General features: G+C 35.1%; 2 protein-coding genes across 2 annotated transcripts; one reads left to right on the top strand and one right to left on the bottom strand.

The window, feature by feature from the left end:
• The first annotated feature begins 2,125 nt into the window (after window positions 1–2,125).
• On the top strand, window positions 2,126–3,316 carry WOX14 (WUSCHEL related homeobox 14). The gene is made up of 3 exons (XM_012218246.4): window positions 2,126–2,422; window positions 2,511–2,921; window positions 3,011–3,316. Exons 1-3 carry the CDS (start codon window positions 2,281–2,283, stop codon window positions 3,082–3,084), a joined length of 627 nt encoding a protein of 208 aa, XP_012073636.1. The 5' UTR covers window positions 2,126–2,280; the 3' UTR covers window positions 3,085–3,316.
• Window positions 3,317–3,479: 163 nt separating this feature from the next.
• On the bottom strand, window positions 3,480–13,903 carry LOC105635384 (RAD3-like DNA-binding helicase protein). The gene is made up of 28 exons (XM_020679781.3): window positions 13,267–13,903; window positions 12,976–13,069; window positions 12,205–12,280; window positions 11,696–11,760; window positions 11,567–11,611; window positions 11,386–11,486; window positions 11,138–11,279; window positions 10,916–10,977; window positions 10,766–10,839; window positions 10,608–10,678; window positions 10,219–10,306; window positions 10,057–10,129; window positions 9,880–9,975; window positions 9,539–9,647; window positions 9,190–9,283; window positions 9,026–9,109; window positions 8,778–8,934; window positions 8,340–8,539; window positions 8,062–8,106; window positions 7,734–7,762; window positions 7,500–7,621; window positions 7,376–7,423; window positions 6,571–6,695; window positions 6,163–6,458; window positions 4,623–5,550; window positions 4,425–4,490; window positions 3,930–4,043; window positions 3,480–3,853 (listed from the first exon to the last, which is right to left on the bottom strand). The coding sequence occupies exons 1-28, from the start codon at window positions 13,625–13,627 to the stop codon at window positions 3,803–3,805; spliced, it is 3,816 nt and encodes a 1,271-aa protein (XP_020535440.1). The 5' UTR covers window positions 13,628–13,903; the 3' UTR covers window positions 3,480–3,802.
• Between the last annotated feature and the right edge of the window lie 31 nt (window positions 13,904–13,934).

Genomic DNA, 13,934 nt, shown 5'->3' with positions numbered 1-13,934 from the left:
CCTTTTTCTTTTTGAGGACTTTTAGCAGGAAAATTAAATAAACACTGGGCCGCGCGAAGATAAGATTTTTAAATTCCGACATGTCCATATATGTTATGGGCTTTATATTTTGAACTCCATAGTTAATTGGGCTTTTAAGAACCAAATCATTTGGATATTTTTCTCTTTTTTAATTTTTTTTTTTTTTTAAATCTATTACAAATGTCAACTGACATTGATGGTTGGCTTTGGCATGCGTTTTAAACAAAGGAAGACATATGACTGTGTCGTTTGATGATTTGCTTTAGGTTCTAACCTAATGATCTCTTAATTTGTTTTTGCTTTTGTTAGGTCCAACAACTTCCCTATGTTCATGCCAACAATCAAGAGTTTTCTCTAATCATCCATTTTACTCCATTTTTTATGATCGAAATTCCCATAATTATTTTGGATTTTTTTTTTCAAAATAAAAATTAATTTTTACATATCAAAATATATGCCAAATGAGTTGTATATGGAGATTTACTCTATTTGGAGTTTAGAAAAAATGAAGTTAATAAATGATATTATATTTTTTTATTCACAATTTAAATCTATTTTAATAATGTCAATCAGGCGGTGGTCTGATTGGTCTTTTTATTTATGTGAATAGTGTGAATTTTCAAGTTTGAGTGTTGTTCATAGAGTTATTTCGGCTCATAAAAACTTCAAATGAATTAAAAAAATATACCTTAACAATGTATTGAATTATTAGGTAATGGACATGTTAACTAATCTTCCACTTGATGGATATTATTAAATAATCCATTACTTTTTAATAATATAAGCAAATAGACAAATTCCATTTGCAAACTGTGGAGATTATTTTCCAATTTACTAGCTAAAGCAAAATCTTGCTTTCATAATGAAAATTATTTTGTAATTGACCCATCTTGGATGCAATTTTCTAACAATATATATATAATGGAAAAATTAGAAAAAAAAGGACAATAGAGAACTAAGTTTTGGTAGGTCAAAAAGACCTATGCTCTATGTGTATGGCTATTTGTAGAAGACATGATCTAGGGGTGGCCAAAATCCAATTTTCGGAACCAGAACCAGTCCGAACTGGAACCGGAATCGGTCCAAACCGGTTCGATTCTGGTTCCACCAGTTTTGGAACCGTGAACCGGTGGTTTCAGTTTCAATCAGAACCGAAGGTTCTAGTTCCCTCTGAAACCGGTCGGAACCTTCCAAAATCAGTCCGACACCGGCCTGAACCGTTAGAAAACCAACCAGAACTGTCAATTTTGGAACCATTGAGGACCGGAACCGGAACCGTTCGGTTCCAAACCGTAACCAAAATCGTTAATTTTCGGTTCGATTCCGGTTCTAAAAAATTTGAAACCGAAACCGGCGGTTCCAAAATCGTGGCCACCCCTAGCATGATCTATCTAGTGATGGAAGGCTTCCTTTTTCACACACTTATCCAGAAGCCGTCATTGATAAATACAACATCAATATTGTTTTCTTGGTCTCCCAAAAAACAAGAACAAGAATGTTAAGTTATAAAATCCAGGTTTAAATATTCAAATAGAAATGCTCCCACCTTCAAAAAAATAAAAATAAAAATAAAAATCTCCCGCTCTCACTAAATGGAATCATTCAATCTAATAATTTGAAATTTCTTGATATTATTAGCTTATATATACTAATTAAGATATTAAATTTCTCAATTTCTAAAAAGTACCTAATTTCTAGATTATTACCATTTTAGTAGATACATAAAATTAATTAATACATATATTTCTTAGCGAAAAACTTGCACCAGTTCATAGATCAATCACAAACTGCATTTTAGTTCAAACGAATATACTTTTTACTATACACTGAAAAGATAAATAAAATAATAATATTTAAATTTTTTTAAAAAAAATTAATTTGGTATATGAGACTGATCTTGAGTGCCACAAAAGCTTTCCTATTTCTTAATATAATCTAATTATTATAGTACTAGAATAGTACAAGTATCATACGGGTCAAGGAGAGTTAGTGCTGTGATTGGTTATCCAAAATAGGAAAAGTGGAAATTTCCGACATCTTCCTTTTCTTTTGACGTGTAATTAAGGTCGTATTTACGTTAATCTGTGTTTGATAATAATTAATACGAGGGATTGGATTGTTCAAGTCTTTAGTCATCAACAGGAGAACGCGCGGAACCAGCGCAATTAAAGCTAAACTGTGCCTTTGATTTCTGCTATATACTCTCAAGTCACAGCCAATGTCATGACTCGGTAGAAAACATTACTGAAAGAGCTGAAAATGGAGAATGGTGTAGTGGGTGTCAAAGTTATGACCGATGAGCAAATGGAGATGCTCAGGAAACAGATATCTGTCTATGCTACTATTTGTGAGAATCTTGTTCAGATGCACCAAGCCATCTGTTCTCAACAAGATTTTACTGGTTCTCTTCTCTCTCGCTTCCTCAAATAGAATTTACCATTTGCGAGCAATTGAAATTGATTTTGATTTTCTTTGATTTGTGAAATTAGGGATTCAGGTGGCCAATCTGTACGGATACAGTGGTCCGTATATATCAAATGGTTTGCAGAGAATCCCTTCGAGGCAGAGATGGGCGCCGAAAGCAGCACAGCTTCAAATCCTCGAGAGTATTTTTGGTGACTGCAATACAACTCCTGATAGGCAGAAGATAAGGGAAATTACGAGTGAACTTGCAAAACATGGTCCAGTTTCTGAAACAAATGTGTATAATTGGTTTCAGAACAGGAGAGCACGTTCCAAGAGAAAGCAAGCAGCTTTACCGACGCTAACAAACACCGGAGAATCTCAAGCTGAGCCTGCTGAAGACAAGAACACTAATCAGGATGACACAATTGCACAAATGGACGAAAGTTTAGAATTTATGGTCAATGATATGTACTTCCAGAATCCGGAGATACAAGGTACTCATTCTCAGTTGCTTTCTGGGTTTTAAACGTTAGATACTGAATTATCCAATTGATGTGCTTATGGGTATTCTGTGTTTGTGCAGGGATTGAGCAGTTGATTGGCCGACCGGAAGTCACAATCAACTATAAACCTCACTGGCCGGACTTGTTTGGATGATGATTACTAATTGTTATGGTGGTTTTGGTAGGAAAAATGATTATTATTACAGAAAAAAGATAGAACTAAAGGTAACATTGAAATATTTCAGACAGAGACCAATATTTAGATCTGTAGGTTTCTCAGGCTCTGAATCTTTTTGTTTTATGAGTCTGGGCACCTGAATATATTTGATTGTTCCATGTATGACATTTTATAATATTTTAATTCCAATTAATTAGCTTTCTTAGAATGCTTTAGTTGATTATCAGATTTTTGGTATTATTAACTTTGTATTAGTGAATTTTTATTTGAGAGTACTCGATGCTTGATTGGTTTCCGACCGTTTGAATCTTTGATTATATACAATGGTTTACTGTAAAGTTATATTTCATTGTTCAAAAGCACGCTTCTGATTACAAGTAAAAAATTTCTGCATAAAGTTAAACATCTCTAATACATACAAAATGCTAAAAAATTGACCTATCCTGTCAATCCTGTCGAATACTATGGATATTGATCTCTCGTTTTATAAACAGCAGTGTGGTGAATTGAATCAAATAATTGTAGAACATAATTACTCTGTTTAATTCACAATGATGCATTTGAACCTCCCATAAACTTGCAAGAGAAGACAGACCTAATCCAAGGTAATTGCATTCTATGTTAAAAAGAAAATGCAGGTTAATATCCATCTCAGCTACTTGCTTGCAATGCACAAAAAGGTGGTTGTTCTGCATCAATATTGACTTTGTCCATCCGATACCTGGCCGCTCTTTGGTAGTCTCAGCTGCAGGACGAGAATGAAATGTAAGAATTTCCCCTGGAAAAAGATCAAAAGCTCAACGGAAGACTAATTTTCTGACCTTTGGCCTTGTAGTCCTCCAGCCTCCGGAGTTCTGCTGTGGGCTATATGAGAATCTATCAATGGAGTTAAAGGCAGCAATTTTGTCCATGCTTGGGCTATGGTTTTGCAAAACCTGCACTTGTACGTAGAGATGTAATAGAACTGTTAATAGTGATAAAACAATGAAAGTTCAAAGACCAAAACGTCAAATATGCTTTGGAGCTTCTTATCGATGTTCTACTGAGGAAGGCATGTGAATGTAGAGTGCTATGATCAGTCAAGTTTGATGTTATGATTTAATTCTAAAGTCTATATTTCAACTCCATCAGGTCTTTATTTGAGTTTTGGTTGTTCTGTAAACAGAAACCCAAAGGTAATACACCTCTAGGTTTGTCGTTCATTTCTATTTTAGCTGTGAATTCCATAGTCTTCTCTCTTTTATTCCTTACACAACTAGCACAAAAATAACAAAAGAATTATAAAAGAACTTGCCGACCATATAATACTAAGTTACCTTTTGCCCCTTGTCCACTGATCCTTCAAGATCCTGAATTTCCAGATGATCAAAATAAAACAATATCTGCATATTAAGCAGTATTGCAGCAGTCAAGATCAAAAGAATAGCAACCACAAATATTAACAGTGAAAGAAATATGAAAACCTGATCTTAGTTTGAAGCATCAAAAAAATACATCCTCTCATTAAAACAAACCTTGTTAAGTAATTGAACGTTGGAGGCATCAGCTGCCATGATTTGGACTCCAAGACAGTTAAAGGTACTGCAGAAAGGGCACAAGATAGAACTGAAAACACACCCATCTTCCTCGCACCAAACTCCTCGACCTGGCTTATCTTCAAGATTACTATTGCAGAGACGCTGATCTACAGATGTAATATCAGTCATAAGGACAGGTATGCATGTAGATGTATTCTCAGTGCAACGTTCCAATCTTTCTTTCACAAGAGACCTTAAGTGAACTTTTGATGATGAAGTCAACGAGCACCTAACATATAACTGATTTTCAGGACGACCCAAAGGGCTCTTGCAGAGCGAACAAGAAATTCTTAATTTCTTGTCCATGACAGGATCAGAAGATGGTGGAGCAGAATTATCTAAAGGGAGAATCTGAGGCTTCTTTAACCTAATGGACAGGGATTGTGCACTGTTAGTTGCAAAATCAAATTCAATCCTCCGACTTGCATCTTTAATGGCAATTGTGTTTTCTATGAAACCAACACAGCCAGAAGTTTGAGCATTGGGAGAATCATTTTGCTTTTTAACATCAATTAATGGCGAGCCCACGGACTTCCTTTTTTTCTGGGTATGAGAATTAACACTCAAATTTAGAGTCGACTCTGCTTCAGGTATCAGGCTGCAGTTATTAGCAGTCGAGTCTTTTCTGGGAGTCGCTACCCCCGAACACTGAGCTCTGTCAGAAGCTCTACTTGCATTTGTTAGACATGCTGAATGGAATGAGACTTGATCTATAAACTCAGCAGATGGCGGACTCAAGTTTAAATTAGGGCTCTTATCCATGGAGAAAGAAGCTGTTGTAGTTGTGGTTTCGTTGCAGCCCGTACTGAGGGTTTCCTTGACGAAAGTTACTTCTGGATCTTCCTGGGACGATGTCTCAGAACACCTACAAATAAGTACTTTTTTATCAAGTAAGAGTTATACCACTTGGATATTTCACGAGAAGAAAAGATACTTCTAGCATAACCAATTATTTACCCCATACGAATGTGCAAATATATTACATGATGTATTTAGATAATGAAAGGAGAGTAAAATTCTGCTTGTTATTTTCCATTTGGCATCTTGCCCGCAGGAACTTTGAATTATTAGTGCAGGAATAATAGACCAAGACCACAATGGATTATCACGAAAACAATTTTCAGTTCAATATGTTGAATTTTTTTTTTATTTTTTTATTTTTTTATTTTTTTTATATTTCAATACGTTCCATAATGGATCATCGTGCAGGACTTAATAACTAAAGTTGGTGTATCATGTATCCTAGCTAAAGTTTCTAGGTATTTGCATTTTAATTATACATCCCATTTAGTCATCAGATATACCTTCATGGCAAATAAAACTTATTGAATGTTGTAGATACTAAATATCAATTGTAAAATTTCATGTAAGTTGCTACTCAAACTGAAAACCAGATCCTCTAAAGACCACTATACTACAATACTAGTAGTTATTCCAATTACCTGACTAGGTACCAAGTATTATGAAATATGCTTACCTTGAACTTGATTCTTTCTGAAAATCACATTCTAGGTCAATACTTTCCCTAGTTTCAACATCCTCACTCATTTGCTTGGCTTCCTGTCCTCCAATGTCGTCTTGGAACCCAAGTTTAGGAGAAACGGAATCACACTTTATCACGGAGACTAGTTTTCCTTCACAAAGATCAGGCTTGTTCAATTTCTGATTTTTGTTTCCCGTACACCGCTTTATTTGATCCCTAGGACAGAGGTTTTTCCCCTCATTAGTATCAGAATTTGGCAAGAGATCCACCATCTTCTTGCCAATGTTCTCCTGCAGGCAATTTCGGGCATAGAAAGAAAATGATTACTGCCATTCATCCACTAACTCATCTTAAGAAGAAAGTTGCGTAAAAGAACAGAAGACAGAAAGATATGTAAAGGACCTTGGCATCTCGGAAAAAGGATTTTAATCCCTCTATTGACATGCCATAGCTATCATACTGGCGAATAGATTTCCTTAGCCACTTTGAAATGTATATTTTATTCTGCTCTTTCTTGTAACGCTCATCTGCTTGTGAAAATTACATCAAATGAATAAATAGAAAAGCCAATGGTTAAAATTACTACTATGTTCAAGTTAATTGCAACAGTCTAAATCTGATATTGAAAACGCCCGACATTGAAGTCTCAAAAACTGCTCAAAGAAACTTCACATCAATCTTAGTGAATAGCAATAAAATTCTTTACTCTGATAACAACTTTTTGAATCTAGTATTCACTTTTTTAAAACACATCCGTTCCCATGGAAAACAAATCAAGATGTTATGCTTCCCAAATTAATAAAATAGAAGTGATGCAATTATGATTACAGCTAACTGAAGAGACCAAAAATACTAACACAAACGTTAGATTATAAGTTCACCGATATTAAGAAATCTTTTCTTGATGCCACTAGTTTAACTGAAATGAAACGAACTTAGAAATAAAACACAAAAACAGAGATCTTCAAGCTAAATGTGCAAGTATTACAAAGAACTTTGGGCAATTAATCATACAATTATGATTCAGCTTTCTGTAAATGTAAAGGGCGCCATGAGTTATTAATTGTTAAACATGGTCATTGCCAAGTTAGATGCAGCCAAAGCAAATCTAGATAGTTAAGTAATTTCTTCATAATAAATGAAACAAACTGCTTTTAAATTACTAGTTTAAAATGATACCAATAGTGAAACAAAGTAAAAGAATTACCTAATAGGACGATGGCTCCATAGTCAAACCTATGTCGTATACAGCGTCCTGCATGAATTCAGAAAAAGCTATTACCATGTTCTAATATACTAGTAGAACTAAGAAAGCTAATGACAGGACATACCTATAGCTTGATTCAGAGCTCGGAAGGCTTGCTGACAATACCATTCATTGCCACTTAGAAGATTTTTGGATGCTTTGTATGCATCATTATAATTCTTCTTTAGACCAACTTGAATATCATGTCTAATGAGAAGTTCCAAAACAATCAGTCAATTCCAAATCATAATTTGCAATCTTTTTCTTTGTTTTTCTTTTCAATAAACCTTTAGAACTTGTAACTGGCAAGAATTCTTACATGTTTGGAAATGGAATACCAACTACTATCTGAGATGGTCAAGCATTCACTGTTAAGGATCTCTAGGGAAAAAGCAACGTTGTTTAATATTGAATTAATGGCTTTTATTACAAAAACATGAGCAATCATTCAAAAGGACATTGCCCACAGCCTGCACAGATCAGATCATCAGTCATAATACTGTTATCTTGAACTTGTGAACATATAAAATGGTTATAGTTCATATCTCTAGTGGAAACATTCTAGGTACCAAAGGAGCACCAATATATCAGATCCAAGAAAAATTCAATTGATTGGCAACTATAACTCAAATAAAGTAGAAGGATACAACCACTCTAGCATTGTCATCAGAAAAGTCCATTCCTTCTGAAACCTGTGAGAAATAATTCAGCAATTGAATAAATATATATATGGATATATTTATATATAAAAGGTATAGAAGGGTCATCATATGGAAGCATGCATATTGCAAGTACTACTGAAAAAATAGGGATGAGAAAATTGATATGATTCACAATGGCAGCCAAAATGGATTCAAAATTCTTGGAGCAAAACAATATTCCAATTATTTGATAAGATGTGTTTTTAGAAATAGAAGGTATTCACCTTTCCCCGGCAAACAGCCAGAAAAGCAGCTCCATCTTTTTCAGAAGTTTCTGTGGATTTCATAGCCTTTAAGTGACTAAGGTCTGCTTTTTTGGTCCTCCTCTTTCTACCAACAGCTTGTGGGCTGCGTTGATGAATTGAATCATAATATCCCTTCAAAACAGAGTCAAAATCTTCCTCCTGACTTCCTCCTCTAGGCTCTGCATCAACCAAGAAACTATCATTTCAAAACCAACTAAAAATAAATAAAAATAAATAAATAAACTACTCAAAAGAAACCTGAAGGGATAAAGAGATCAAGGCATAGATGATAAACAAATCAGGTTTATCCAGCATGCATAATATAAGAGGTTGGCCAAATGCAACACATAAAATACAGTTGGCTATCTATTGTCAAGTATAGGATCGATTAAACTATATAACAGTCACAATTCTAACCAACAAACAGGGTCTTTCTCGCATTTAGTCGAGCCCATTGGCCAGTTTCACGCCAACGACTGCACAGTTTCTCCATCAGCTTATAACTCGGAAAGAACACAAGAGAGCCCGCTGGAACAATCATGCAAATTTCCTCCAAAGTTTTGCCAAGTGCATCCTTCAGAATAAGAGACAACAAGATCCTATTCATTCATAGAACAAAACCTATTTTGGACCATAAAATATCGATGAAAGAATGCATAAATTACCTGGAAAGCATATTCATCTGCTGTTTTGTAACTTGCATTCAGTGGATAATTATCAGGACCAGTGGATATTACAGCAGCCCATACCTTAAGTTACATGTTGATAATCCATATGTGAATTGTGGAATAAACTAAGTATTGACAACACAGGGATGTCTCAGTCTTACCTGTGATTCAGTATCAATTACATGTGGTGCTTCCAGACAAGTTCCAAAATGAACTCCAAGCTCAGAACAGAAGGAATTCATTGGTGATAGAGTCCTAAAATAACAGAAACCATATAAAAGTAATTTTCTATATGAAAAATATTGCATATTTTCAAATTTCACGTCCATTATTTTTCAGTGAAGGGAAGTGGATGTCACATCCATTATAACAGATTGCTTAGAAGGCAGTGGATGCAACAACGTAAGTAGTTTGTATAAGCAACCTGTGCAGCCATGTGCAATGCTGGTGATTTACAATGAGAGACAAGCAGAATTTCTAGCATGAAATATGTTAACACCTCAGGCTTACCCAGATGTTAAAATGACTGACAAAGAAATCTTAGCGATGTCACTGAAAACAACAGCTGGATTCAAGCACCATAAACTTAAAGTACACGTCCAGTCACCAACAGGATTTTCTGCACGCATAATTAGAATAAATGACGAGTTATCGCATAGGAAAACAACAAAGAGCACATCTTTGTTTTCTAATAAATTGGCAATGATACCGACAGATTACAGAAGACACATCCTGCAACTAAAAATTTATTGGCCAATAAATTTCCTGTGAATTATGTTCTATCTACATCACCTACAAATAACAAACAACTTTATTATGATATCTAACAATGAACTCCTTTGATGACTTACTTTTGTCTCTCTTCACATATCGTCGCAAGGCAAGCTGATAATCAGATATGTGACAGCCATTTCTCGAGAAGAAATAAGTGAGTGAAGAGAATAAACCTGTTTGAAATTTCCAGAGGCAGTTAGTTACAATGTCAAAGTTCAAAGGCCACTAAATATGCACAAGGCGTTGACTTGTACCTTCCAACACTATTACTGACATGCCACTCAAATGATCTGTGTCCAATTCTGTATCTGTTGCAGCTTTAATTGCCTTAAAAAAGTCAGATTTATAAACAGTGTGAAAGTTCAAGAGCAAGCAAATGCCAAGCATCAAATCCAAAATAAAAGTGCAAAAGAAACCTTTGTAGCACAATCTAGCAAGATTGGGAAGCACTGCTGTGAAATGTTAGCCTCTTGGAGCTCCTTTAGAGCCTTATCACCAGTCCAACTATAATGCACATTGACATAAAAATTAGCAAGTGCAGTTTGAAGCAAATGCTTGCATGGAAACTTCAAGCAATTTTAGTCATAAAAAATGCAAGATGTGAATTATACAACAAAGATGCACTGAATTTTTCACCAAAAAAGGAAAAAAGATGGGTAGATGTCATAACATAGGACCAAAAATGTATAGATAAATTTTGAACTTCAGAATATATACACACATAAAAGAAGAATCAAAAGAAGGAAATCATGAAATGTACAAAAATAAGCATAACAAGGAGAAAATCTTAATCAAGATAACATACCAAGAGAAATAGTTCTGAAATTCACGCTTCTGTAATGTACTTTTCCTCCGCTTAATCCAACTAACCAAATCCTGTTCATTCAAAGCACATATTATTAACAGATAAATAACTATTGGAACTTTCAACCTCTATATTTGCAAAGTATAATCAATCGTTACCTGTGCCATATCATGTAATGGTTCATAAATGGACGCATCAAGAAGACAAAGTTGCTGCAATTCCATCTGCAATTCTTTGGCAATTCGTGACAACAATCAGCAACATAATGATTTAAAGAAATAAAAAAAGTAAGCATGTCCATGACTTACTAATTAAAACATCTTCATCAACATCAACACTACCAGCATCACGAGCAATGTCTTCTATGTTGCTGCAGATCAGGAAAATTCAGTAAGAAATAAAACTTGCAAAACCAACTTGAGATGTACAAAGAATCCAACCCCAGATAGACACTCAGAACAACATGCCCAGTGACAGTAATTCTTTGTTTTCTTTTTCTCAACAATTGAACAGAAAATTGTAAGACATACTGGGCTTCATCAAGAATAAGAATGGCTCCTGTAATGTTTATATCCATTGCTCCACGGATGACTGGATTAATTAAGTAGCTGTATGGGCAGAAAACTAACTGTGCATCATCTGCCATTGAACGAGCTGCATAATATGAACAACCTGACAAAAGAAAACAAATGAATGAATGTCTTGTGAGATCTTGAATGGAAATGACCTGTTTTAAAAGTGACATGGCGTAAAAAGATTGTCAAAAGTAAACATAAACCTTTAACAACTTTTCCAATTTTAACCAGATCTTCAATATCATGGACCTCATGGCAACCTCCCCTTTGAAGCGATGGATGACCTCTGACTTTAACTGCATTTCTGCTAGTGGAAAGTAACTGTTTAATGGAAAATATAATAAATACACGAAGTATTGATATATAGTTAGACAAGCAACTTACTTGAATTGCAAGCACCCAGCATTTGGATCCTTCAAGAGAAGTTTGCTGCAAATATTTCAAAACATATTTCAGGGTGAGAAAAAAGGGTATATTTATATTACCTTGGGTCTTTTAACCTTAAAAGCATACCATTCTTCATCGAGATTCTCCTTCCCATTGACATGTGAATTTGTGCAGTAATGTTTCCTTGAAGCCTGGAAAGCACATCCAGAAACTCTAAATTAAAGAAAAGACAGTAACATAAAAGCCTAGGCATTTATATCTTTAGCATTTGAATTGAGTAATATCAACTTCTATAACATTTAGAAGATAACTAATTTGAATAACCTTTCAGACACATAAAGGATACCCCTTTAGAAATTTATATGTACATTTTGTGCGTATAATACATGCCTTTGGGCTTGTAAAATCCACAAGTCAAGTTAGTTAAACATATAATCATAAAAACTAGAACAATGTCCAACTTTAATTGAACTATCAACTTACAATTATGCAATTTAATTGGGAGGGGTAGAGAGGAACAAAAATAAACCAGTGACTGAGATCACAATAACTTGCGAGTCAAATGCACATCAATTAGTGGGTACCTCATAGCTAGACTAGATAAATTACTGTAATAATAAGAAGGATAAACCTACCAAAACTGCCATCGGCACCCGATATGCAGTTTTCCGATATTCGCGGATCACTTGGGAAATTTGTGAATGTGTCCTCCTTTATTGAACCATGGAAAACAACAGAAAATAAAAATTCATTACCTATTATATTATTAAAATTATTAAAATCTCCATATGAACTACAAAAAGCATTTTGATATATTATATGAAAAAATTAAAGGCTCAATTCATTTAACATTGAGAACATACTGGCTATGCCATCTTTAATAAATCATGATACAGATAGCCCAAATAAGCTCCATCCTCTGTCATTGTAAGTCATTACTAACTTATTCATGGTGAGTGATAAGACTTGGCCACGAGGGTCAACTAATTACTATTTTGTAAGCATAAGCTCTAATTATATTATTCTAATGAATCTATAAAAAAGACCTCATCGATATTTAATGCGGCAGAAGAATATACAAGAGACTGAAAATATTAATCACCGACATAACTGAACTACTCATGAAAAAAAGTGCGCCCACATTGCTCAACTGTTTGCGATGTAAAGTTGTATATCAGAGGTCATACAAGATATCAAGCTCAATTCTATTACAACTTTCAAAAAAGCTCAGTCCTTTCCATATGATTACAATCAAGGGTTTCCATCTCAAACAAGATGAATGTGTGCAAACACTTGAGGGTGCTTCACTGTAAAGCGTATAGAGCAATAATCGGCAATTCTAAGCACTATAACTAAAGGACTACGACAATTTATTCCCGTCACTAATTCAAGATAAAAAAACTTACGATGCGTAAAAAATGGTGGGTGCAGCATTTTTCTTTGGACCTTTATTAGCTCCGGTAGTTTGAGGTGGGTCGACATTTCCAGAAGGTGGAATGCCTAATGAGAATCAAATATTACTACAATTGATTGAGCAATACACTGTTCGAACTAAAATTAAATAAAATTTTTATCTAAATTAAAGACATGTCCCTTTTCGTTGCCAAAAGGAATGAAAATTTTATATTATCAAAAATAGGCAAAGGCTAACGGAAAAGTTCACGTCCTTTTACTATTCTAATCAGTCTCAAGCTTACTTGAAGGTTGTGTCTCTGGAATAAATCCTCCACCATGACCCAGAGGATCGGTCATTGCCTCGGGATTGGGCTTTGACGGAGTCAGATTGGCATGCTGGTACTTAAACTTATAGTTCTGTTGCCACGCAAGAGTGGAACAGAGAAGCGAAAGTGATTTCCCAGTTCCGGTCGGTGACTCAAGGAGCGCATGGCAATGGCCTTCTCTTTGGGCTCTATCGAGAGTCGAAATGACCCTCCCCATGAATGCGAGCTGCGTTCCATACGGTTGATACGGAAATTCCACTTGGATTCCTCCAATATGGTATACGTTTTTTGCTTTAGGATTTGGATTTGGGTTGCTTGCTGGTGTTGCAGAGATCATTGCAGTTTGGTTCAGTCGGGGATTTTGGAAAGAGGACAGAAGGGCTAGAGAGAGAGATTTGTACTACCAGAGACAGGGGGATTCAGGATTGGTTGACTGGGGTTTTTCATTTTGGGCAGGATCTTTGGGAATTTGGCGGGAATTTTTGGGTTTGTTGATTTGGGTTTAGGCGGTAACTTTTTTTTTATGCCCTGTTTGGGCTTTCAGCCTTTTAGTCAGCGAGACCAATATTTACCGTTCCATTCACTAGAGTCTCCTAAATCTAGACGACTTGTCCTTTTGTGCTGCGGCATCTCTCTGCAGACGA

This window comes from Jatropha curcas, chromosome 9 (genome assembly GCF_041381405.1).
Source record: "Jatropha curcas cultivar XTBG-Jc1 chromosome 9, XTBG_Jcur_1.0, whole genome shotgun sequence".
In the NCBI taxonomy this organism is placed as follows: Eukaryota; Viridiplantae; Streptophyta; class Magnoliopsida; order Malpighiales; family Euphorbiaceae; genus Jatropha; species Jatropha curcas.
The sequence above is the reverse complement of the archived record's forward strand: the minus strand, read 5'-3'. Positions and strand labels throughout refer to the sequence as shown.